General features: G+C 48.1%; 1 protein-coding gene across 2 annotated transcripts in view; it reads left to right on the plus strand.

Annotated features, from left to right (window-relative positions):
- Positions 1–23,155, plus strand: part of Anxa2 (annexin A2) — a 42,537-nt gene extending 19,382 nt beyond the window's left edge. Inside the window, exons 4-14 of one of the 2 annotated variants that reach the window (XM_059268186.1) lie at positions 7,144–7,238; positions 11,167–11,280; positions 14,321–14,411; positions 15,018–15,097; positions 16,421–16,480; positions 17,759–17,852; positions 18,900–18,995; positions 19,452–19,510; positions 20,001–20,036; positions 21,184–21,306; positions 22,811–23,155. In XM_059268186.1, the coding sequence (XP_059124169.1) occupies positions 7,144–7,238; positions 11,167–11,280; positions 14,321–14,411; positions 15,018–15,097; positions 16,421–16,480; positions 17,759–17,852; positions 18,900–18,995; positions 19,452–19,510; positions 20,001–20,036; positions 21,184–21,306; positions 22,811–22,870 (908 nt within the window). In that variant the 3' untranslated portion in view covers positions 22,871–23,155. The remainder of the gene's footprint in view (positions 1–7,143; positions 7,239–11,166; positions 11,281–14,320; positions 14,412–15,017; positions 15,098–16,420; positions 16,481–17,758; positions 17,853–18,899; positions 18,996–19,451; positions 19,511–20,000; positions 20,037–21,183; positions 21,307–22,810) is intronic. The other variant, XM_059268187.1, reaches the window with a different exon arrangement.
- Positions 23,156–25,688: the final 2,533 nt, after the last annotated feature.

Raw genomic sequence — 25,688 nt, forward strand, 5'->3', positions numbered from 1 at the left:
GTCCAAATAACTAGAAAGGAAAGTCAGCTAAATTAGAAAAGGATGAATCTCGACTCCATGAAATAGATGGTAATTAGCAGCAGCTCAGCCCTGGAGTTAGCGCTGGTGCCAATGAATCCGAGCAGCTTTGGCGTCTGCAGAGGGGAGGGCGGCCCGGGAGTTGCTCTATTATTGCCAGTTTTGATTCGAGCAGTATTTGTGTTCTCCGGAAGGGCGAGGCCCCCCCTCCTCATGAGTGAGCCCAACTATAGAAGTGAGTTTCTGCGCTTCTTTTCTCTTATATTTTAAAATAGAACTACCTAAGATTCCCAGCAAGGCCGCAAGACCACCCTCCTATGCACTGGAGAGTGGCCCAGGACCAGTAATTTGGGTTTCACCTGCACACCTGGAGGGGAATGTAAGCAGCTGAGTGCAGCCAATAAGAGAGTATATTCTCCGAGGGTGCCAGGAGGTGTATTGGCCGGGGACCAGAACCTCTTACTTATAAGATTGGGGAGGTTGAAGAAAGCCCTGCCGCTGTGAGGCACATTCCTGAGGAAGGCCTTTGGAACTCATTGGCCCAGGGCCATCTCGTTCTGCTAGAAGGGAAGCTGTCCACTCTTCCTTTGAGGAGGCCTCCCTCTTGGGCTTCAGGGTCACTGCAGACCAGCCCTCATCTTACAGCTCTTCTCAGAGGCAGACAAGGCCCCTGGAGTCACAGCTTTCCTCACTAGGGCACTGTCTGCATAGCTGTGGCATCTGGAAAACCCAGGGGAAGGAGTCCCCAGTGCCCTGGCATCGCTGGCATCAGCCTTCATTGGCTACCTCTCCTCATCCCTTTCTCCTCTGTAAGAGGAGACTGCCCTTCTGTCCCCCGAGGAAATCCAAACAACAGTTTCACCCAGAAACAGCAGAAGAAACCGGATTCTTATCTGGCATCTATCTGCACGAAGGCTTGAGTGAAGAGCGGGCCTGCTGGGTTCTGTCGCAGCTGTTCAGGTTTGTCCCTTCCCGTTCCCTGAGGTGACTGGAGTAGCGGGGCATCCGAAGGTGCCCCTATTTCACACGTGTTATTCCATTTATGATTGGATTTGCTTCCTTGTGTTTTCCTGCTGGTACTACATGGAAGTTTGGAAACATACTAGATTGTCCTCTGAGTGTTAAAAGGGCTTTATTTATTTATTTTTTAAGTCAGGGGTCTCTTGTATCCCAGGCTGGCCTAGAAGCTGCTCTGTAGCCAAGGGTGACTTTACATTTCTAACCCTCCAGTTTCCACCTCCCAAGTGCTAGGGTTAGAGGTATGCACCACAACACCCGGGCTGTGGGGAGCTTGGTTCCAAACTCAGGACTTCATGTATGTTAGGCCAGCATGCTACCTGCTGAGCTACATCCCCATTCCTGGGTTCTGGATTATTAATGCATCCCTTGTCTATAACAAAGTAGACTAGGCCTTGGGTCCTTTCTCTTTCTTTCTTTCTTTCTTTCTTTCTTTCTTTCTTTCTTTCTTTCTTTCTTTCTTTCTTTCTTCCTTCCTTCCTTCCTTCCTTCCTTCCTTCCTTCCTTCCTTCCTTTCTTTCTTTCTTTCTTTCTGAGCTGAGGATCGAATTCAGGGCCGCCTTGGGTCCTTTATAAGAAACTTAACCAAGGTGACATCAGAACAGAGTGGGAACAGAAGTTTGATCTCTGGGTTAAAGTGCCTTCCTGGGTACTCAGCTAAGCTAGGCTGTCATTGACCTGGGTCCATGTCCCACAGCTATACCACACCTGTCAGAGGCCTGAGGTTTCTCAGCCCCTACCCTGAGTATACGTTTTCTCTCCCAGTTCTCACGGAGCTTCCATAGTCTACCTTGAAACTGTACTGTTAATCTCCTGAGCACTATTAGCAAACAGGGCCCTGTCTTCTGTCTGCCCTGTGTTTTCATAGTCCAGTCATTGAATCCAGGCAGGGGCTAGGTCTGTGTCAGAGAAGCCGGGGGAAGGACTTGCCTCCTATCATTATTCAGTCTTTATTGTGTTCTAGCAAAAGGAGTTTTACCATGGTCCCTGTTTTATATCTGGGAACGCCAGGCATCGAGAGAGAAGCAGGGTGCCCCCAGGTCATACAGGCCTGAGTTCCAGATACTTTCCAGAATATCGCCTTGGTTGCTGCTGCTTATGCGGAGGCCTCCTGTGTTAGTTTTCTCATTCCTGGGTCAAAAGACCCGACCAAAGCAATTTAGGGGAAGGAGGGTTTCTTTGGGCTCACGATGGGAGTGTCTAGTCCATCGTGGTGGGGAAGGAGTGGACTGGGAGGCAGCCAGCCATACTACATCCACAGCCAGGAAGTAGAGAGAAATGAACGCTGGTGCTCAGCTCACTTTCTCCATTTTAGACAGTCCAGGACCCCAGCCCACGGGATGGTGCTGCCCACATTTACAGTGAGCCTTCCTACCTCCGTTAACCCTATCTAGGTAACGCTTCACAGACATGCTTAGAAGTTTGTGACTCTAGATCCTAGGTCTAGTCGAGTTGGTAATACTAACTGTCATAGTACCCCTGGGGCCCTGGCCCAGTCCTCTCTGGCATACTTCAGGCTCTGTCGTAAAGATGATTTCTTCTAAGCCAAAAATGTCAGGATATCCAGCAAGCTGTAGTCCTCAACCCCTGCCCCCTACCTCTGGGGACCTAGATAAGGCAATTCTCCTTTTCTTTCCAAGCAGACAGCTCCTGTCCTGAGGCCTCTTGAGCCCTCATCAAACAAATGAAATCCACTCTTAGTGCAGTCAGCGTGTCTCTGCTGCTGTGAGTCAGCATCCTGTTCCAAACGGCTCTTGGTCCCTTGCCATGGACAGTGGAGACACGCATTTTCCATGGAATGCAGGAGTACGGACGGAGCAGACTTGGGATTTCTACCCACAGAGAGGAGGAGGGCGGGCGCAGGCCTTGTGGGTTTGGATTCAGCCAACACTTGAAACTTTTTTTTTTCTTTTCTTTTTTCTTTTGGTTTTTCAGAGACAGGGTTTCTCTGTGTAACAGTACTGGCTGTCCTGGATCTCGCTCTTGTAGACCAGGCTGACCTCAAACTCACAGAGATCCACCTGCCTCTGCCTCCCAAGTGCTGGGATTAAAGGCATGCGCCACCAGTGCCCAGCTACTTGAAACTTTTTAATGCTTGAAAAAATATGGTGGATGGTTGAAAAGACCCAAGCCCCCAAAGCCACTGCTGGAGCCCAGCTGTCCATCATGCCTTCTTAGAGCTGTCATTTAGCAAAGCCCTTCCATAGGTTGACTAGAACAATGACTGACCTTCCCCATATCTTCAGTTGGAATACCAAAAATATGTAGATGATTAGATTAGCTAACCATTCTCACCCAAGGAATACATGCTTAGCCTCTACCCTGTGCCCATCATGTGTTATTTTCTCACCTGGAGCCAAATACATGTGTTGGACCCCAAAGTTTAGGATCTCAAGTGGGCACCCCAAGAACCCAGACTCTAGTATGAGGATTTTATTGGCTTCTGTACAGAAGGGCAAACTCTGCTCCCAAGAACAAGAGCCGCATCTTACTGCAGCCCCATAAGGGCTTTTAAAGGAAAAACCCACAAAACCCACAAGATTACAATTCCCATACAATTTCATGGCCTGATCACAGGGTGATCACAGAGTGGGTACAGTCATGTCTGCATGCACATTCTTCCTGAAACCTCAAGGCGGGTATCAGGGCGGGAGTGGAGTTTACACACAGGTCACAGTGGTCCTTCCTGGAACACCTGCAACTATCCCAGTCACAGTTGAGCACATCTCTTAACAGAAATCTTTTTACATTGTTACATTGTTACGGGGGTGATTGAGTAGTGGCTGAGTCAGGTGGCCCTTGGAACTAGTTTTTTAGTTTCTCATTTCCTGGTGCTTGAAGTTTCTCTTTTCCTGAGGCTTGGGGGTATAAGCCTGAAGGGCTAGGGTCTTTCACATACACTCTTAGGCAACTGTAACTTCTAAGGTTTGAGTAGGTTTAGTAAATTTTAAAAAGATCGCCTGAGTGGGGCTCAGCAGTTAAGAATGCTTGCTGCCCTTGCAGAGGACCCGAGTTTGATTGAGTAGACCGACCTCCAGTTTGGCTAACTGGATACCCGGCTGCTGAAAGGAATGCCAAATGCCTCTTTGGTGGCTGAGAACTGGGATTACAGTTGGTGTGGCTATCTCTTACTAGGTGTTATTTCTTGCCTGGGTTGTTTAGAGAAAAGTAAATATTTCCTTCCCAAAGACTGCAGTCAACCCTCTGCCTCGTAGAAGCAGGCAATGGTGTCACAGTACAGCACAGTGGTAGATGTCCCCTTCCCCAGCCTTGGTTGCCCACCTCTGTCAGTGAGTCCCATGGCAGGGATTATTTGGGAGTTGGTGTTAAAATGCTGCTTTTGGGCTCCCAGGTCCTAGAAAGTCCTAATGAGTAGAGCTCTGGTGGGGACTGAGGAGTTTGGTTGTTCGCATTGATTGGTTGATTAATTTACTGTACGTGAAAGAATGCCATGGCACACACGTGGAGGCCAGAAGACAACTTTGGGGAGTCCGTCCTCGACTTCCACGATGTGGGTTGCTCCAAGGCTCAAATTCTGGTTGTCCAGTTTGGCCTCAATTGCCTTTATCCACTGATCCACATTGCCTGCTTGGGGCAGAGTTTTTAGTAAGTGTTCTGGGATTTCAGTACTGGTCAGCTGAGGGTCACATTCTGACTTATAACCTTTAGGAGTCTGACTAAAATCTACCACCATCCCTGATGACATCTAAATGTGGATTAATGTCAGGTTCTGTCAGAGCTTCGATGTGAAACTGTGTGTCTTTGTCCATTGTTCCCAATGTGGGCAGTGAACAGTGTGACTCACAGGAGCTGGCATTTCTACAGGTCACTGATGCAGACCTGGGCCTCAGTCTCAGCTTTGGACTCCCCATCTCTAAAACCTATTTCTCAATAGTTTGAAAGCCTTGATATGTGACTTAGGCTGACTCAAAACCTGCAGTCCTCTTGTATCAGCTTCTTAAGTGCTGAGGTTATAGATCTGTGCCAGATCATGCTCAGTGTCTTCTGAAGTGCGATCACTGGTTGATTCTAGTTCAAGGACTGTGCAACACTCACTGTGTATCTCACCCCCCCCATGGCCATTATGATGAATTTTGCAAGTATATTTAATTATCTCACCCCTCAGATGATCACTGCTAAAACGAATAAATATGCTTCTAGATCCAGTCCTATACACAGATACATATTCTTTTTCTTTCTTTTCTTTTCTTTTCTTTTCTTTTCTTTTCTTTTCTTTTCTTTTCTTTTCTTTTCTTTTCTTTTTCTTGAGACAGGGTTTCTCTGTGTAGCCTACACAACTTTAATCTCAGCATGCAGGAAGCAGAGGCAGTCAGATCTCTGTGAATTTGAGGCCAACGGGGTCTAAATAGTGAAACTCCATCTCTAAAAGAAAAAACAAACAACAACAAAATGAAGAACTAAATAAAAGTTAGATTATAGTGGGCCCACTGGTTTACAATCTGTGCTTTTGTTTGTATGTTGTTTATTTTCCCAAGATCAGGCAATATTTCCATGCTGTAATTTTAAATGACCACCTAGTACTCCAGTATGTGGACAAAAGGATTTTTAACCAGCCCCTTATTGGAAATCCAAGGTGACAACAGCATCCTCAGAGCTGACCCAAGTCTAGCAATAGGGTCTCTGTGTTTATACTGACTGCCCTAAAATCTAAGCTGAAGTCAGAGTCATTTGTTAATGGCTTAGTATGTTTATTGGTGTGCCCTCACTTTGAAATGAGTATATAAAAATGTGAAGCCATCTTTATCTTTAAAATTTTATTATTATGATTTTTTTAATGTGCATTAGTGTTTTGCCATGGGAAGTTTTGGGTCCCCTGAAACTGTAGTTACAGACAGTTGTGAGCTGCCATATGGTTGCTGGGAGTTGGGGTCCTCTGGAAGAGCAATCAGTGCTCTTGACCACTGAGCCGTCTCCCCAGCCCCCATCTTTATTTTTATACCCAGAAATTGTAACTTTCTAAGGACCATGAAGCCTCAGGATGCATCCTGTGTCCATCTGCTCATTGTTTTGCCCCCAGACATCATAGTTCTGGGCTCTTGAGTGCTCTGGGATGCCTCTGACTTCCGGTTCAACAAGCCGCATGCAGTCTGTGAGTGACCTTGTGAGCTCAGAGGCTCCGGAATACCTCCCCAGTTGTGGCAAAGACTTTTCATTTTATTAAACAAAGTTCCTAGTCAGGCAGGAGAGAGCCTTCTCTCTGCCTGAATCCTTAAGACCGAGCTGTCCCGACTTAAATGACATGTGTGGAATATTTCTGATATAAAATTGGAAACTCTCAGATGCCACTAGGTATTGCTTATCTTTGTAAATACACATGTTCCAATTAAAATAGGTACTGAAACATTTGGGCGGCACTTCAAAACTCCCAATTTAGATTTAATTTAGATTAAAACACTTACTCTTTTTTAATACAGTTGTAAAATTGATTATTAAAGTCACCGATTGAGGAGTGAAAGCCCAGGATGTGTATTTTCCTTGTGAGACAATCTCGCCTTCAATAAGTGTGGTTCTATTAATCAATTAAGCTATTAAAATATAACTGCCATATTAAGCCTGACTCGTTTGTCATGATAGCTGGTATAATTATAGAAATTATACCTAGCCATTTATACAGTCGTAATCTTGCAATAAATATAAATAATTGTCTCTATTAATTCATTTTGAAGGTTCTGTCTATTAATTCTCCGGTTAAGTGGCAACTTGGGGATGTTCATTTAAAATCCCCCTAAATCTTTGTTGTTCGTTCCATCTGGCTGCCAGAGTCACACACACACACACACATACACACACACACACACACACACACACACACACACACACACACATTTCCCACGGTTGATTTCAGGAACCAATTCATGAATAAAATCACTTTTTTAAGCACAGATGTTTAAAGGGTCAAGGCCCCAGGTCTAAGGCTTTCTGGGAAAGAGGGCGATAAGAGTGTCTGTGTTGGGTCGGGAAGAGGGAAGAGCTGCTCTTGACATCCTAGTGTTGGGTGTGGAAAAGAGCACATGGATTTCACTGTATGAAGGTCCCTTGTAGTAGGAGAGTGTGGTGGGTTAACGGTTCACAATTGGTTCTCCGCAGGAGTGGACGAGGTCACCATCGTCAACATCCTGACTAACCGCAGCAATGCGCAGAGGCAGGACATCGCCTTCGCCTATCAGAGGAGGACCAAGAAGGTAGTGGAGTCTCCTCAGGGTGGAGGGCAGGCCTTGCTGGACTCATGTCCTCCCATATCGCCAGCTCTGTTCTTCATTAGCGTGTGTATGTATGTCCCTTGTTTGTGTCATCCTGCCTACCCCAGGGTGGCAGGCTCCGGAGCTTCCTGGTGATTCTCCTGTCTTCATCTTCCGTCTTGCCACAGAAATGCTTGGGTTACAGATGTGTACTACCACATCTGGCCTTTTTACATCTAGCACCACTACCAGCTGAGTCATCCCCCCAACCCCCACCCGCTGCCCAACATTCTGTGAATTGTGGCTCATCTTTAACCAAAAAGAACCTTCTAGAACTCTTGGATGTACAAGGTTTTCCCTCTTACATCCTTGTGAGGGTTGCTGCTCACACAGGCACACATGTGGGAGCTAGAACATAAAGGTAACACCCTAGAGCACATGAGGGAGACACTCTGGAATAGATCACAAGGAATAGCGGCAGTGGTACCACTTGTCAGGTACTGTGCTTAGTACTTTAGACGGAACAACTTGCTTCCTCTATTGGCTTCTTGTGCTCCTTCATCAGATGTTGTGAACTTAATTTTAGGATGGTTTCCTCCACTGAGCATTGATCCTAACAGGATCTTCTCACTTACACTGAAGGACTAGGGAGATAACTCAGTTGGTACAGTACTTGCCACACAAGCATGAAGACCTGAGTTCAATCCCCAGCATCCATGTAAAAAAAAAAAAAAAAGTTAAATACACAGCTTGTCATTGTAACCCCAGTGCTGGGGAGTCTAGACAAGAGGATTCTTAGGGATCCCTGGACAATCAGTCTAGCTGAGTTCAATGAGAGACCCTGTCTCAAAAAATAGATGGAGCTCAATTGAAGAAAGAAAATGAACATCAACCACCGACCTTCCCGTGTAGACATACATGTGCACATGCACCTGCACACATGCACACATGAACATATATATGCATACACACACACACACACACACACACACACACACACAACTAATAACGCGCTTGGCTTTGTCAAATCATCGCAGCAACTGGGCTGTGTTCTTCCCGCCATCCTCAGCGTGCCCGGCTCCCGCTGTTTCAGGAGTCTCTGTGTGTTTTCTCCTTGGCTGGTCCACTCGTGGTTAAAAGCAGCTCCCACTTGTTTATCTTGTTTTGCCTCGGCATTGGGAAATTTTATTTTTAAGGACATGCTACTTAATTTTTAACTTTTTTTTTGCTATTAAAAGCTTTTCATTGATTCTCGGACGGAGCCATGAGTGGCTTCCTGCAGCTCCCTCTGACTTGAGGCTCCCTTCCAGCCACAGTGGAGGTGACCTGACAGGATGCCAGAAGAGACTGTGTGTTCCCGGAGTTGACATGACCACCAGGTCCTGGGAGTTCCAGGTCAAGCCTTGCCGGAGAGCTCCCTCCTCCATGCTCTGACATAGTTGGAAAGGACATGAAAAAGGAAGGGCAGCTGGCTCCCTTCATCCCACGTGCATTCAGATTCCTCTTCCACTAGACTTGTATTAATCTGCAGTGAGGCTGAGAGAGGAGTGTTTTATGTCTCTAGCTTTCCCAGAGGATCTGGGGGCTGGGAGAGCCAAGTTCCTGCTGGAACAGGAGGCCCACCACTTTGGACAGTAGGAAATAACTGCTCATTCGGTGTGGTCTTGGAGCTGTGCACACACACACAGAGCTTGATTTCACGTTAGATAGTTGCAGAGCACAGATCCTTCATAGCCTGTTGGATTAAAGATGTTATCAGAGCCGGGCGGTGGTGGCGCACGCCTTTAATCCCAGCACTCGGGAGGCAGAGGCAGGCGGATCTTTGTGAGTTCGAGGCCAGCCTGGTCTCCAAAGCGAGTTCCAGGAAAGGCGCAAAGCTACACAGAGAAACCCTGTCTCGAAAAACCAAAAAAAAAAAAAAAAAAAAAAAAAAAAAGATGTTATCAGAGTCCTGAGAAAGGTCAGCAAATACACAGGCATTGCCATGTGCTAGGGCCAGGCTACTGTCCTGACGATTCTTGGTGGCCCAGAATGATCATCTGTCACAGAAAGATGCCACAACTGCTTGAGGTCATTTCTGAAGGACATCCTGGCTTTTTTTTTTTTTTTTTTTTTGCAGATGCATTGTTGGTCAAGGTCTGACCTAGAGCATCAGTTCTCAGCCTGTGGGTCATGACCCCTTTGGGAGGCAAATGACCCTTACACAGGGGTTGCCTAAGACCATCGGAAAACACAGATATTTACACTACAACTCATAACAGTAGCAAAATGACAGTTACAAAGTAGCAAGGAAAATAATTTTGTGGTTCGGGGCCACTACCATACAAGGAACTGTATTAAAGTGTATGTGTAAAGGGTCGCAGCACAGGAAGGTTGAGAACCACTGCTCTAGAGGGATCCAGACTGACCCTGCCCAGGTGGCAAGCCACAGATCTTGGCACAGCTAGCAAAAGGGGGCCACGAGGAGGAAGGAATTTGGATTTGTGCTTTGCACATTCAAACCAGTACTAGGCATGAGGTTTCTCTGTACAGAGGACAACTGTTCTTTTTTTAGTTCCTTCTGGGATTTTTATTTGGACATTCTGAGGAATGCAAGTCAAAGCGGAAAAATCCAGTAGGTACCCAGATGCCTGTTAAGGTTGGAGCAGAGATGGTGGTATGGAATGTGGAGGGTGGACTAAGTTGGGATCACTTAACTTTAGGGTTCCAGTTTGGAAGGCTGGCATCATAATTGGTATGTGTTGTTTTAGAAAGACCAGCCTCCTACCTCCCATGCAGGTTTAGGACATCAGAAGCCAGAGAAAGAAGGTGGATGGGCTGGTCCCAATGCTTCCTCAGATCTACATCAGGTCTGACGTTCTTGACACGTGTGTTCGGAAAGATTGTCTCTAAAGCAGGCTGCCCATCACCTCTAGAGGCAGGGACAGGAGGATCCCCAGGAACAGTTGACCAGCCAGCCAACATGGCCAAGTTTCAGGCCAATGAGAGTCCCTATCTCAAACGGAAAGTGGAGGGCACCTGAAGAATGGCACCTAAGCTTGTCCTGTGACCTTTACACACATGTACACCTTCATATATGCATACACACACACACACACACACACACACACACATACACACACACACACACACACACACACAGGAGATAACAGTTGTAGTTCCGTTCAGTTCAGTTCAGCCAGTCGGTACACTTAGCTGTTAAGATGCCCACTCTCCGAGGAAAATATCTTTAAGAGCCACCCTGAATTAAGGATATCTGTCTACATATGTAAGTGCTGCCTCAGACCTCTGGCTTTATTAAAATCGTGTGTTCTCAAGGATAGCAGCACCCTTAAGAAATAATATTCAACAGGGAGTCAAAAGGGGAATCTGGGGGGCTGGAGTTCACATCATATTCACTCACACCACCCCGATTTGGAGGAGTAGATGGCTGATTGTGAGGTGCAGTGTTTTACACAGGGCAGGTTCCACTCCCAGCCCTGCTAGGACTTCCAGTTCCTTCTGCAGGCTACAAGGCCCCACCCTAGGGCAGCTTCACAAACGTCTTCCCTGGGATCTCAGCAGCCCTGGAGGACTCTGCTGTTCTCTCTACCACACTTCTTTTCAGCTAGACTTTGACCTTGGAAAGTGCCCTGTCTGCCACAGGGTGCCCCCACGGTACTGTGAAGCTCCGTTCTTAGCTCTCTCAGGAACTCTTAAGCTACACCGGTTTCTGGCTAGTGATCAGCCTGGATATTAATGGGTTTTGTTACAATGTGGTTTCCGACCTCCTGGTCTGATGAAGGGAATGTAGGGAGGAAGTTCTCCCCAGACCACAGAGTGGTCAAAGACTCACAACCTGCCTTTTAGACAGAGATGTCTCATTTTCTGTCTCACTGGTTTTAAAATGGATATTGATCGTAAGTGTGGCTCCTAAACATCTCTTTGGCAGGAGCTTCCATCAGCGCTGAAGTCAGCCTTATCTGGCCACCTGGAGACGGTGATTTTGGGCCTATTGAAGACACCTGCCCAGTATGATGCTTCTGAACTGAAAGCCTCCATGAAGGTAAACACATGTGGGATGTCATCTGTCAGCTCTCCCATTAACGTATGTGAATTACAGCCTTGTGATTGTAATTAGGTGATTGTCAGTTGTGTTGGGCTCTTATTTGAAATCATACCCCCCTCCCCAATGCTATAAGTTGTCAAGATTTGAACCAAAAATATTTCAATTTCTCTCTTTTTTTAAGACTGCAAAGAAATTTCCTGATGCTGAGAAGTCAGTTAGCAGCTGCTCAGACTTGGCACCTGGGCGATTGGAATGCCTTTCTGGAAAACTGCTTCCTTGATTACACTTCCTCTTTAAGGAGGACATGTAGGGTGTTAAGGAGAAAGAAAAACAGCTTTTGTTTAGCAAAGCTTGCAGATTCTGCCCATGCCCTCCTGGTGCCGCTTCCTCTGACTTTCCCCTGTCCAGTCCCGGTCCAAAATTCAGATTTGAGCCCAAAATGAGCAACATAGTGCAGTAGGGCTCAATTTCAGGTTGGAAATAGCACCTGGATTCAGTGGAAAGTTTTGGCAAAGTGTAATATTATTATCTAAGTTTTGATTTTGCAAAGTTATTTTGAACATGGGATTTGAGGTTAAATTAGTAAATTCTAGTTTAGAAGCACCCTTGGATTTTGTGCCCACCTAAGCTACACAATATTACTTAAATGTAAGAGCTATATAAATGTCCTACACAGCAAAGCTCAGGGGCCCCTTTCTGGGTGTGCTTGTGACACGTTGGCTAATCTGATGCTGCCCTCTGCTGGCACAGCTGGGTAAGGCATCCGTAGTGAGCGGAGGCCATCTATCACACACAGTTGAACTGTTGTCTTTCCCCCAGAACACACTGGGAATGAGGCCCCTCCACACACAGGGCGTCACCAGAACCCTGGCACAGAACCACTGTAGGACTTGTTAAATGTCTCTTTCTTCAGTTCATCAGCATAGCTCAAGTGGCACTCAGTTTATTTGGGCAGGCTTGCCTGGAGTGTCCTCCTAGATAGGCTGTGCTGCAGGGGAGAGATCAGGAAGAGTAGTGCCATGTAACCAGGCATGCATGGGGTGCGTGCTAATAATCCCAGCACTCCAGAGATGGGGGCAGAGGGGATCAGATGTTCAAGATCATTCTTGGCTATGTGGGGAGGTTAAGGCCAGGCTGGATACATGAGACCTTATCAGAAGGAGGGAGGGAGGGAGGGAGGGAGGGAGGGAGGGAGGGAGGGAGAGAGAATAGTTTCAGGTCAACCACAGCTTGATGAAAGTAGCATCCCTGAGATTGCCAATCTTTGGACCTGTGGGGCCGTGTGTGAGCCAATCTTTTCCTAGGTTTCTTAAACCATCAACACTCAGATCAGTTCATCTCACTTTTGTCAAGAATCCACTTAGTTGGGGTTCATGTGATTTCCCTGGCCTCTATTATTAGGTATTATTGACTCGAAGCAGACCTGTGTGAGCTGTCAGTCACTCCACTAATCCAAGTAATCGAACCCCGTGAAAGGTGCTTTAACTGTGCCATCTTTGACCTGATGCCAGCCTTTCCATTAGCTGTCCCGGTTGAGGAACCCTTCTGAAATACACACATCTTGCAGGGACATTAACTGAAACGATGCTTTCCTTAAAAAAAAAAAGTCAGTTTTCCCTTTGAGCAATACCAGTGGTGGTGTCTTGCCGTATGTCACAGGAGAAGTTGCTTCTGTGATAAGAATTATGGGTAAGCTGTGGAAAGCTTGGGCCAAAGTTTTAGACACTGCCAAGGTCACCTTTGAAAGCAGAGATAAAACCCTGTTAGAGTTCTCCGATATGCGGGTGATGGAGAGAGAGATACTGTGTGCTCAGCGCCCGCTCCTTGGTGTCAGGACACGGCATTTCTCCTGGCACATGAGTTACTGTCACTTCGCATTTCTGTCATCGCTGAAAAAAAACCTGCCTCTCCCTGGAAATATTCAGAAACTTGGTGGTCATCTCAATACCTGCTCGGAGGGCTGTGTAGACTTTTTGCTGACATGGGAAGAATTTGGGGCTTTGCTGGAACCTGCGAAAAATCATGATTAAAAACTCCGGGAGAAGAGTCAAAGATTAGATTAAGACTAAAATTCAAAATTAACTATTAACCTGGGGCTTAGCTTAGATTATACAAAGCACATTTTTAAAGGGGCATATACACTCTAATAAGTTTAATTAATAGCTGACACACTTTTCATGTGGATAAGGACCTTTCTTATTGTATTAACACCTTATAATTGATTTACATTTTAAACAGCTGTAATTCTACTTAGTTCAAAGTGGTACCTCTATATTCGTGAAGACAAGTACTAGAGGACCCTGGTTATTAAGCCTTGACTTTGATCAGGAAGCCAGCTTTGAAATACATATTTCATTGAGTCCTTTCAAGCTCTCCAGCAAGCTCAAAAGTGTAGATATTAAACCGGAATATCTCACTCATTAAACTCTCGTTTCCTAATAAAGTGCTGGTGTCTAGGATTGTTTAGCAATTTTGTTATTCCCCTTTCCTTCACTAAAATACCCAAAAAGTGCAGAGTAATCAAGCAAAAATGGAAGTCACATGATGCATTTTTTAACGTTGAGCCATTTTTGCGTTTCAAAGAAGAGAGACTAGTTTTTACCCTAACGGCACCTTTCTCCGCTAAGTAGATGTTCTAATCTATGGCAGCTGCCTGACAGTGACCACATACCATTTCTTTTCAATGAAGACAATTATTTCCTGTTTATTAAAATAGCGGGCAGCCATGATAGAAACGAGCAAAGACTAACGGCAAGTGGGAGCCCGTGCCCCCCCCACCCCCCCTCCCCGCCCTCTGAGATATCTGAGGGCTGTCTCATCTCATTCATGTTTTTAAAAAACAGAGTTGAACATAGATGTGCCACTTACACCGTCTTGGGATCTGGTGATGTGACAGAACAACAGCCTTATTTTGTGTTTAAGGAGCAGACAGACTGCTCAAGAGGGGTGCAATGGGGAGATGTAGCTAACAGCCATTTGTTTGCAGTAGGGCTGAGGGTGAGGAGGGCCACTGATGTCTGGGCTTCTTGCTTCCCAGGGCCTGGGGACTGATGAGGACTCCCTCATTGAAATCATCTGCTCCAGAACCAACCAGGAGCTGCAGGAGATAAACAGGGTGTATAAAGAAAGTGAGTAGCCTGTTCTGGGATCCAGCCTCTTAGCCCAGTTGCGTGTGTGTGTGTGTGTGTGTGTGTGTGTGTGTGTGTGTGTGTGTGTGTGACTAAACCTGGAGCTCACCAATTAGGCTAGACTGGCCAGCCGGTGAGTCCCACGGATGCCCTTGTCTCTGCCTCCCCAGTACCGAGATTACATGCATACACCTGCCACATTGTGCACACGTATGGAAGTCAGAGGTCAACCCTCCAAAGCAGCTGATTCTATCCTACTGTGAGGGGTCCAGAGGCTAGAGCGCGGTTCACCAGCTGTGGCCGCCAGCACTTTTATCTCCTGAGCCATCTCGCCAGTTTGAGAACCAGAATTTTCATTAGAAAAGAGTCCGCTGATTAAAGAGAGCCCGAGGACCCCTGGCTCGATTTAGACTTGTTTGTTGGCACTGACAATCACCCTAACTCCGATCTCATGGGAGCGAACATCCTTCTAGAGATAGGGAATAGACTGCTTCCACACTAACACGACAGTGCCTGCTTTTGGAAACTCGGTGGGCGAGAGATAGATGGGGTTGGCGGTCGGGTGTACCAGTGGGAAGCATTAAGCCAGATGTGGTGTTTTCTCAGTGTACAAGACTGATCTGGAGAAGGACATCATTTCTGACACATCTGGCGACTTCCGCAAGCTGATGGTCGCCCTTGCAAAGGTTGGTCTCAGTCTTCCCCTCCCCCCTTGCTTCCTTCCACAGCAGGCAGGCAGGCAGGCAGGCAGGCACAGCTCTTTCTATACTGGGGAGGAATTAACTAAATCCTCGTGCCTGCTCAGAAATTCCGTTGCCTTCCCGCCGCTGCAGAGCTGCTGTCATTTTGTTAATAGGATTTCTTATCCTGCAGAACCGTGTGGACAACTGGACTCCGGGGCCAGGGGAGGGGTGGGCGGCTCCCAAGCTCTGGCCTGGATTTCTGTGTTAACCTTCACCGAGTGACTGAAGGAAGGTCACTTCGCCACTCTTTGGGGCCACACCAAACCCATGAAAGTGACCTTACTTCTTTCACCTCTGACCTTTCTTGTGTGTGCAAATGTTTGCCTGTGTAGTGCTCTGGCGTGTGTGGGGGGCCTTTGTGGGCTCTTTGCTAACGTTAGCACACTAACGTGGATGTAAGGCGTGTCTCCTGTGAATCTCTAGTTCCGGCCAGCGTGCACCCGAACACCCGTCTGTCCAGGGACGGGAATTTTTCTCTCAGGCAAATGTGACTGAGGAGTGCGCTGCAGCCTGGCCCACTCACATCTCCGTGACAGTGGCAGTTCTGTGGCTCTCCTGTCTTCACTTGCCCCTGTCTGGGCACCACAGTCCCCGGGTCTTTTTAGAATCCACTTGCATCGTTTTGCTTCCTTGACCAAAACCCACTGCTGCCGCACCCTTCCAGAAAGCCCCCACTGCCTTCGCCCTGGGCATGTCAATGTTTATCTTCGTCACTGTGATTCTGTCCTGCTGCTCTGTGGTCCCTCTGGACGGTGTGTCCCTCACCTGTAAGCCTGCTCCACTTCTGCCTTTCTTGTACAGAGTGCCCCCACCTGCCACCACACCGCTAGCCCCGTAGGGTTCCGCTCAGGTCCCATCCTGTTATCCCTGGGCTCAGCTGACTGCTCTCTGCGAGAGTTTCCCCTCTGTTTGCACATCATCACGGCGCTCTCGGGGGTCATGTGTTTTACCAAGATACACAGTTTGAGGGAGAGGCTGAAATGGCTTCAGCTTCTCTGGGGTGTGGCTCAGGGAATTGTGGGAGATGCTTACTCAGGACTGGGCACCCAGGGGTGGCTAACTCTGGTGAGGCACAGTGTACACACTTGCTTCCCCGATGACCTCGCTCTTCCCTGGCCTTGTCTAGATTAACAGGAGAAAAGCTGTAGGTGGTGTTTGCTCGGGAATGAAGCAGTTACGGCTCCCCGGAGTTGGAGAGGAACCACCTCCAGCCTCATAATGCACAAAGAGCTGGGTCTGACTGTCTTCCCTGTCCTTTTCCTGTAGGGCAGAAGAGCGGAGGATGGTTCTGTCATTGACTATGAACTGATTGACCAGGATGCCCGGGTATGTGCCAAGCTTCTTGACTGAAGTTTATATGGCCTGTGCTTTGGAGGGGTTGTATCCCACATAACCATGTATTTATGTACTATGAATAACCCCAAACTGATGTTTGTTATCTCTCAGGTTCTCTGGGTCAGGCATGGGGACTGGACTGGCCAGATGTTTCTGGCTCCAGGTCTCCCGTGAGGTTGTAGACAAGATGCTGTCAGGGCTACAGTTACCGAGAGGGTGACTGGGTCAAAGGGATCTTCCCTAGGTAGCTGCTTGAATATCCTAACAACATGGCGGCTGGCTTCCCAGGAATAGGTGATTCAAGAGGGAGGCAGAAGCTCTCAAGCTTATATGGCCCGGTCCCAAGTGTCACACACTGGCACTCTTGTCGTACTGCCATCATTAGAAGTGAGTCCGTGAGTCCAGCCCACAGCTGTGGGAGGGGTAGAACTAAGTAATGCCCCTTACAAGGGAGTAGTGGCCCTTTTTAAGCCTCAACCCATCTGAGACTATGAGGCTTGCGCCTACTTCCTGGGAACGACACTTGTAATGCTGCTGTTGTTGCCAGATCTGTACCCCGCTCCCATGGGCTCCTTCAGGCTTGGACTGCATGGAAGTGCTTGGTCCTGGCAGTAGCTGGTAGAGAAGATGGGACAGATGCAGTAGGTCCAAGCAGGATAGGAGGTCTCCCTGCTCCGCTCAGTGGGGACAGGGGAAGGTGACAGAGGCTGGCCCCTTCCTCATAAAACTGATTGAGACGGCTGTGACCTAGGTGTGCCTCACGTAGAGGGCCAACAGTTGGGTTATCTCAAGGCATGTCATGAAAGCTGCAGACAAAATCATGTGCCTCGGTTTGAAAATCCTCTATCGTCTGCAGAGTACTCCTAGTATGATGGAAAGGTTTTTTTTTTTTTTTTCCCGAGACAGGGTTTCTCTGTGTAGCTTTGTGCCTTTCCTGGAACTCACTCTGTAGCCCAGGCTGGCCTCGAACTCACAGAGATCCGCCTGCCTCTGCCTCCCGGGTGCTGGGATTAAAGGCGTGTGCCACCACCGCCCGGCGAGGGAAAGGTTTTTACTAAGTGCTGGAAGTGAGCTTTGTGGTCTCGGGAGATAGCTCAGTGTGGTCCCGAGAAGCGAAAACCTTGAGCTCACCTGTTCTGAGTGGTACATGGGGGGGTCACACCCGCAGTGTGGGCCTGAGTGCTCACTTGTCTCTTGGGATGGGCTTTGGAGTGACACTTGCTTGGGGCCATGTGGTTGATGTTTCCCGGTTGCCGGCCTCTCTCACAGGACCTCTATGATGCCGGGGTGAAAAGGAAAGGGACTGACGTTCCCAAGTGGATCAGCATCATGACCGAGCGCAGTGTGTGCCACCTGCAGAAAGGTGGGTGCTGTGCCAGGGAGACCTCGGTGCCAGGGGCTCTCGGATTACATAGGTGCAGGCTACGCTGAGGCTTGGATCTTCCAGAACAAGGCTCATTCTCCACATGGCTCTCCCAGTTTTTTTCTATCAAATCATTTGGCCTCCTTTCTCATTCTGGACCCTCTATCCCCAAATATGTTCTATATTTGATGTGTTAGCTTGTTTTATCCCGTGTGTGTGTGTGTGTGTGTGTGTGTGTGTGTGTGTGTGTGCACATGTGAGTGTATTTTATTATGGGTGCACATGTGTGTGGAGTGCATGTGGGAGCCAGAGGTAAACCTCAGGTATCACACCTGAGGAGCCATTCTCCCTGTTTTGTTTTGTATTTTAGTTCATTGGAGTTCAACAGCGAGGCTAGGCAGGCTAGCTGGAGACTCCCCCCACCCTCACCTCACCCCTGCCCCCCTCCGCCCCCACCCCATCCACCTGCTGCAGGCTTCCCGGCACTGGCATTGCAAGCACACATTACTATGCTTGGATTTTTTCTTAAAAACATGGGCTTCAGGAGTTAACACAGGTCCTCATGCTTGCAAGACAAGCATGCTGTCATCCGAGCCTTCTCCCTGCACCTTGCTTATTTCCTTTCTTATTGGAGGAGCCTTTGATTTTGCTGTGTTTATTGAAGTAGAGGACATGACCAGCTGTCCCGTTTCTCATGACATCTAGATAGATGAGTTCCAGTCAGAGAAAATGGAGGTGATCCCATTCTTTGGCCTAGGCAGAGCCATTAGGGGCAGGAGCTAGACTTGGGTCCTCTAGCAAGACAGGTGCAGTTCAGCTCTGGTCCACCAGAGTGACCTCCAACCCAGCCATGGCACCTGTGATCACCTTCAGGTTGTTTTTTTTTTTTTGGGGGGGGGGTGTTGTTTTTGTTTTGTTTTGTGTGTGTGTTGTGTTTTTTGTGTTTGTCTTGCTGTTGTTGTTGTTTATCATGGTGTATAATTATGTAGATCATCAGTGCAGCTTTGACTAGCACTTCTGATATGACTTGTTGCCCTTTTTTTTCAGTGTTCGAAAGGTACAAGAACTACAGCCCTTACGACATGCTGGAAAGCATCAAGAAGGAGGTCAAAGGAGACCTGGAAAATGCCTTCCTGAACCTGGGTAAGCAAGCAAGCGTGGCCTTTCCTCCCTGGAAGAGAGGACAGGAACAGGAGGGATGAATGGCCATCTTCTTAATTTAAGGGGACTTGGGAGGGTGGTGGCTTTTCTGCACGTCTTGGAGAGTTTTAGGATTGACTGTAGATTTAAATGTGAAACTGCAGACAGGCTTATGTCAGTAGAGCCGAGAAGTGGCCAGGGAGGACTAAGTCAGGGGAGGAGAGAGGCCTGTGGTGGGGAAGCTCACGTGTACATTGGCTCATCACTGACCTCTGCATCTCATTATTGAAAATACCACGGTGGGTGGGACTTAGTGGGCACAGGATTCCGAGTTTTCTACATTCTGCATCCATGTGACAGGCCCATTCTGGTCAGTGTCTCGGAGCCAGGCCATCATCTCCCTCACTGCAAGAGAGGCAATAGACTCACTCACCCTGACACTGTCTCTTCTCTCCACAGTCCAGTGCATACAGAACAAACCTCTGTACTTTGCTGACCGGCTGTATGACTCCATGAAGGTAAGGACGGCCTGCCCAGGGGCCCCATTTCCACTAGGCTCCTCTGCTGTTTTGGTTCGAACTGAATCTTCTTGACTAGTGTTTAGAGCAGTGGTTCTCAACCTTTCTAATGCTGCGACCCTTTAATACAGTCCCCCATGTTGTGGTGACCGCCCCCAAACACAAAATATTTCTGTTGCTACTTCATAACTGCAATTTTGCTACTGTTATGAATCGTAATGTAAACATCTGATGTGCAGGATATCTGATACACGAACCCCAAGAGTTGAGACCCACTGGTTTAGAGGAAGGGTCCCCAGTAGCTGACAGGAGCATGTTAGCTAGCTGAGATTGTATTTGGCAGGTGAGAAAGCACCAATCCACCTTCTCCTAACTGTTTAAATATGTGTGATGCAGCTGCAGAAGAAAGTGTCACAGGTGGGGAAAGGTTAGGTGACAGTGGTGTGTGAGTCCTGCTGGGGTTTCAGTGATGGCCTCCTGTTATCCCCAGGGTAAAAACAAACAGGATGCGAGAGACCATCCGCAGGTACTATGCTATAGCTTTTCAGCTTCCTCCTTCAAGTCCTGGCAGGAAACCCTGCGGGAGCTTGCAGGAAATCCTGCAGGGCTTCCGTTTTTATCTCCTGGATGAGAAAGGAAGTGGGAGCACTCAGCGCCTTCCACGAGCATGCAGTCACAGAGTGGATCCAGAGCTGTGGGTTCTTCCTGCACGAACTGCCCCAGAGCAGCCTGTTTCTCACACCCTCGTCCGGCCTTCAGTGCTCTGCTCTCCAGGCCTTTCTTTGCTTTCCCTCTCTAGAGCACTCCCCTTGTCCATGCCGCCGCTCTGCCAGCTCTCCTCGGTTTTTCGTTGGTTTGGTTTTGTTGTTTTGGTCACAGATAACTGTTTCCTCGGTGCGGGCTATTCCATGCCTTCACACAGAGCCACGAAGACAGCATGCTGGCCCTTCCTCTCTGCATCCTTAAGTGTCAGCAGCCCTTTATTGCATGTGCAGACTTGCAGGCTGGCCTTCATAAGCACAGAGCTGATGTCTGCGCTGGCTGGAGAGATGGTCCAGCAGTTAAGAGCACATATTGCTCCCGCAGAGGACCTGAATTTAGTTGCTAGCATCTATTTGGAGTCATTCCTAGGCTCCTGAAACTCCAACTACGGGGGATATGACGCCCTCTTCTGGCCTCTGTGTGCATCTACATGTACACATATGTGCTTCCCCATACTTAGAAAATGTAAAAGAAATCTTTAAAAATTAAAATGTACTTGGCAATCCAAGATGCTCATCTTTGTCAAGGGAATAGTTTCACTATTGTGTTTTTAGTCTTGTACAGCAACAGTACCAGGAACCATGTAAGTGAGGCCGGCGAGATGGCACAGACGTTAAGGGCACCCGCTGCTCTCGTAGAGGGGCTGGGTTTGGCCCCCAGCACCATGTTGGACAGATCACAACCATCTGGAACTCCAGCTCCAGAGGATCTTATACTCTTTCCCGGCCTCCAGAGGAAACCTTTACACACACACACACACACACACACACACACACACACACACACATTTAAAAATAGAAATCAATTAAAAAAAAAAACAACCACATAAGTGCCAGAAAAATGTGGTCTATGCTTTTTATAATGGTAACATTGTCAAGGAACTCAACTTAAATGATCAATTTGACTTCCAGGGCAAGGGGACTCGCGACAAGGTCCTGATTAGAATCATGGTCTCCCGCAGTGAAGTGGACATGTTGAAGATCAGATCTGAATTCAAGAGGAAATATGGCAAGTCCCTGTACTACTACATCCAGGTAAAGCCTGTGACACTGGGCTGGCTCCGCCAGACATGATATATGTGTGTGTGTGTGTGTGTGTGTGTGTGTGTGTGTGTGTGTGTGTGGTGGGGGGAGGTGGAGGTGGCCAAAGAGAACAGTGGCAGAGTGGTGATGACCTTTCTGTTTTCTCATTTTGTAGAGAATAGATGCGAGGCACCATGTATCAGGGGTTAATATTGAAGGCAAGCTTCATGATTTGTCATGGATTCTAAGGTTCAGAGCAGGATTATACATTTCCCATGTGTCACTGTACAGTGGTCGTTGGTGTTGATGGTGCCGATCCTACAAGACTTAGGGACAATCTAAGAGACTGAAGTCCAAAGACATTTTGTACTCTGTGATACTGCTGTTTCTCGAAGATCCTCGGGAAGACCTAACAGTGTGTCACTCACGGCTCCTACCCCTTTCAGCCTAGTGGCTGTGCATTTTGGAAGGATGGAGGAGTCCCCGTGTTCCCACTGTGCTTAGCTCCCACAGGATTTATTATGGGAATGGAGCTCAGGCCTTGCATATGCCAAGCAAACACTCCACTGCTGAGCTAGCATTCCCAACTTTTTAATTCTTTAAAAGAATTGTTGGTATGTGTGTCTGTGTGGGTGTGGGTGTGGGTGTGAGTGTGCAGGGGCGTGTGAAGGCCAGTGGTCAACCTCTGGTGCATTTTCTCAGGGACTGTCCACCTTGTTTGTTGAGACAGAGTTTCTCACTGAGACTTGGGGCTCACTGACTGAATGAGGCTGGCTGGCTAGTGAACCCCAGAGATCCTCCCGTCTCTGCTTCCCCGTGCTGGGATTCCAGGGTGCATCACCAGCCCTGGCTTTTTAAGATGGGGGATTGCACTCAGGCCCCCAAGCTTGTGTGGAAAGCACTTTACAGATTAAACTATCTCCCTCCTTTTTCACTTTGGGAGGAGCTCTTACTAAGATGTCTGAGCTGGCCTTGAACTTGTGGTCCTCCTGCCTCATTCTCCCAGGTAGCTAAGCTTATGGATATGCACTACCAGGCCAGTCTGCCAATTGCCCTTTCTAAAAGATCCTGACATTTCTGTATCTGTCGTTATCTATGGTCACCAGGGACAACTGTAGAGAGAGTCAGTGTGTCCAGGCTTTTTAGGGCACACGGTTAAAGCTGGGGACAGTTAGACTCTTAGAAATGTCTTCACTTCACTAGTTATTTTCATGTGACCGAAGAGCGGCAGGTGGGGGTCCACCCCATCCTCTGCAGAAGGGTGAAAGTGCAGGAGAAAAGGGGGGATATGGGGAACTCCCCCAGAAACCTCCTGTGTGTGGGGTTCACCCTCCACCCTTGCAGTCATGGTAGGACTCGAAGTGCTATTTCCCACTGCCCTCTGGAGGACCAGGGCCTTGGTACACTGTGCAGGCATGCGACATCACCATGGCACACCAAGGCTGTGGCAGGCTGCCGTGGAGTCCGTTCTTTTCTTCTGACACTACCATTCTTTTTTCTTTCTGGCCCCTTGTAGCAAGACACCAAGGGGGACTACCAGAAGGCACTACTGTACCTGTGCGGTGGAGATGACTGAAGGGCTCGGCATGGTGGGTCATGCAGAAGTGGCCCTACCTGTGCCCCCCACCTAACGTTCTACAGAATCGGCTTGCCGCTAATGGACCCGGAGCTCCTCCCTGTGAAGATGACCATAGAGACCCATCCCCCATCTTAGCTGCCTTAGCATAGCCTAGCTTTCCCTTCATTCTCCTCTTTATGCCAAAGACATTCCAGGGAGTTGGCTGTACCATTTGTGACGCAAGACACGTCACCTCTTATGTACTGTGTCGTGAATAAACCGTTTTTACTTTAGAAACAAGAACATTGTTGCTGTTGCTTCCCTGCCCTGGTTCAGAGATCAAACATGCTTGGGATTCGATTGTTCACCCAGAGAGGTTGCCCCTAGAGGAGGAACGTTCTAGAACTGAGCTCCCTCCTCTGGTAGCCACTATACAGACGTGGCTTTTAAAGGACGGGTGAACTTAAATTACACACAGTTCAAAATCGAGTTCTTAGGCAAGGACTCTAGCACCCACCTGGTTCTGTGAGTCCTTTTCCTTGGGGACAACAAGCATTTTACTCACACAGATAAACACTGATGACACACCATGAACAAAATGATTCCATCCCAGGCTCACTTGGTGAACCAGAGCTGAACTAGGGTTCTCAACAGAGCATGGGTCAGGGGTCACTGACAGGGGCATGGGCAACTGAACAGTGGCTTCATCAGTGGAGAAAATGTCCCTCTCAGCACAATTATTTGTCTTATATATCCTCACATGGGGGCGGGGGGGAGGCAATACACTGCTCCCCACACTAACCTGGCAACACACTAATATGTACATCCTGGAGGAGGGGGAAGGGGTCACAAGCCTCTCCCTGCTTCACGGTGGCCTGTTACTGAGCGGGGCATCACAGCTGCTGAGAGTTCAAGTGGACAAAGGTCCAGCCATGTTTGGAAGACAGTGTCCTACAACACAGGTGTGCAGGAGCCCTGGGTTTGATTCCTAGCACCCCAATAAAGAGACGATTACCAATTCAGGCACGCTGTCCATATTTCAAAAGCTCAGTACCCACTTCTGGTGGAAATAGAACATTGGCACTCTAATGGAAGCTCCTTTGGGGTTACTCCACATGCCTATAGGTGAGAGGGCCGGGGGGCAAGGTCCCAGTGAAGCAGCTGGAAGCCAGTATCTGAGGTTCTGGCCACAAACTGGGGAGAAGTCTGAGATGGGGTGGGATAGTCTGGGTTTTCTTTGGTTGTTGTGGTGGGTTTGTTTGGTTTTTGCTACTTTTAAGGGACTTGTTTTTATGTTTAATTATGTGTGTGTGTGTGTGTGTGTGTGTGTGTGTGTGTGTGTGTGTGTGAGTGCAGGTGCCTGAAGAGGCCAGGAGAAGGCATCCCCTGGAGCTGAAGTTACAGGCAGTTGGGAGCCATCTGGTGGAGGTGCTGGGAACTGAACTCAGGTCTTCAGCAAAAGCAGCCAGTGCTCTCAAACCTCTGAGCCATCTCTCCAGTCCCTTTCATTGTTCGTTTGTTTATTTATTTTATAGAGTCTCTAGTAGTTCAGGAAGCCTCGTGTGGCCCCAAACTCACTCGGCTGCTGAGGGTGACTCTCTGCCTCCAATTCCCGCGTGCTGGGATTACAGGCCTGTGCCACCACGCCCGATGTATGCAATGCTGGGGATTGAACCCAGGACTTCGTATATGCTAGCAGGCACTCTCCTACAGAGCTGAATCCCCAGCCTGGAGTCTGTAGCCAGTGTTGCAAATATCTCTGGAAGTCGTTAGACTTACAAAAATAAGTTGCACTCAGTCACGACCTTAAGAACCCGCCTGCCAGGGAGTCAGGGCTTCAGCAAGTGTGCTTATCCAGCAGGGCTAGGCTCGCCAGAGCAGATCGGGAGCATGGGGAGGAAGGCAACTTCTTTCAGGAAGGACCGAGGTGGATGGCAGCAGGAAGGCAGCATTTGATCTGGGCCCTAAAGTCTCTGGTGAGGTTTTACAGCGAGGAGGAGGCCCTCCACACAGATTCCAGTAGCTCATCCATTGATGGACAGGCCATTCATACAACTGGTAAAAGTCCAGCTGCAACCCAATAAATGGTTCGTTTCTGCTGCCACTTGATAAAGTCAGTGACAGAGACGGGGAGACAGAAGAGCAAGCTCTATTCAGTTGACCGAAGAATGGAAGAGTGAGAGCCTGTGCTGGCTCAGCAGTCTCAGCTCCAGGGAAAAGGAGTTACAGAGAGAGGGGAATAATGACTGTTCATGTCTAGACCTTCCCCAGTGTTAGTCAGGGTCGGTCCTCTAGAGGGGCAGAACCGACAGAATTAATTTATATGTAAAAATAAATAAATTTAAAGACTTACTAAATCAGCTTACATAATAGAGTCTAAATAGTCCCACAGATGTTTCATACCTGAAAGATCCAAAACCTGGTAGTTGTTCAGTCTATGGGACTGGGTGCCTTGGCAGATTCTATGGCACTAGAGGCCTGGAGGGTTCCTGGAGAGCTGCTGGTCATCAGCTGGAAGTCTAGAAAAGCTGGCTTTAGTGTCAGTGAAGGGATCATCATCATCATCACCACCATCATCAACATCATCATCAGGCTCTAGTGTCAGTGAAGGGATCATCATCATCATCACCACCATCATCAACATCATCATCAGGCTCTAGTGTCAGTGAAGGGATCACAGCATCAACATCATCACCACCAGCAGCAGCGGAAAGAACTCTAGAAAGGCCAAGCAGCCAAGAGCTGATGACCTTCCTTTTCCCATTTTTTTTTGGTCTGGGCTGCTACCAGAAGGTGCTGCCCATATGTGGACCTTCTCACATTAATTAAAGCAATC

This window comes from Peromyscus eremicus, chromosome 7 (genome assembly GCF_949786415.1).
Source record: "Peromyscus eremicus chromosome 7, PerEre_H2_v1, whole genome shotgun sequence".
NCBI classification, from domain to species: domain Eukaryota; kingdom Metazoa; phylum Chordata; class Mammalia; order Rodentia; family Cricetidae; genus Peromyscus; species Peromyscus eremicus.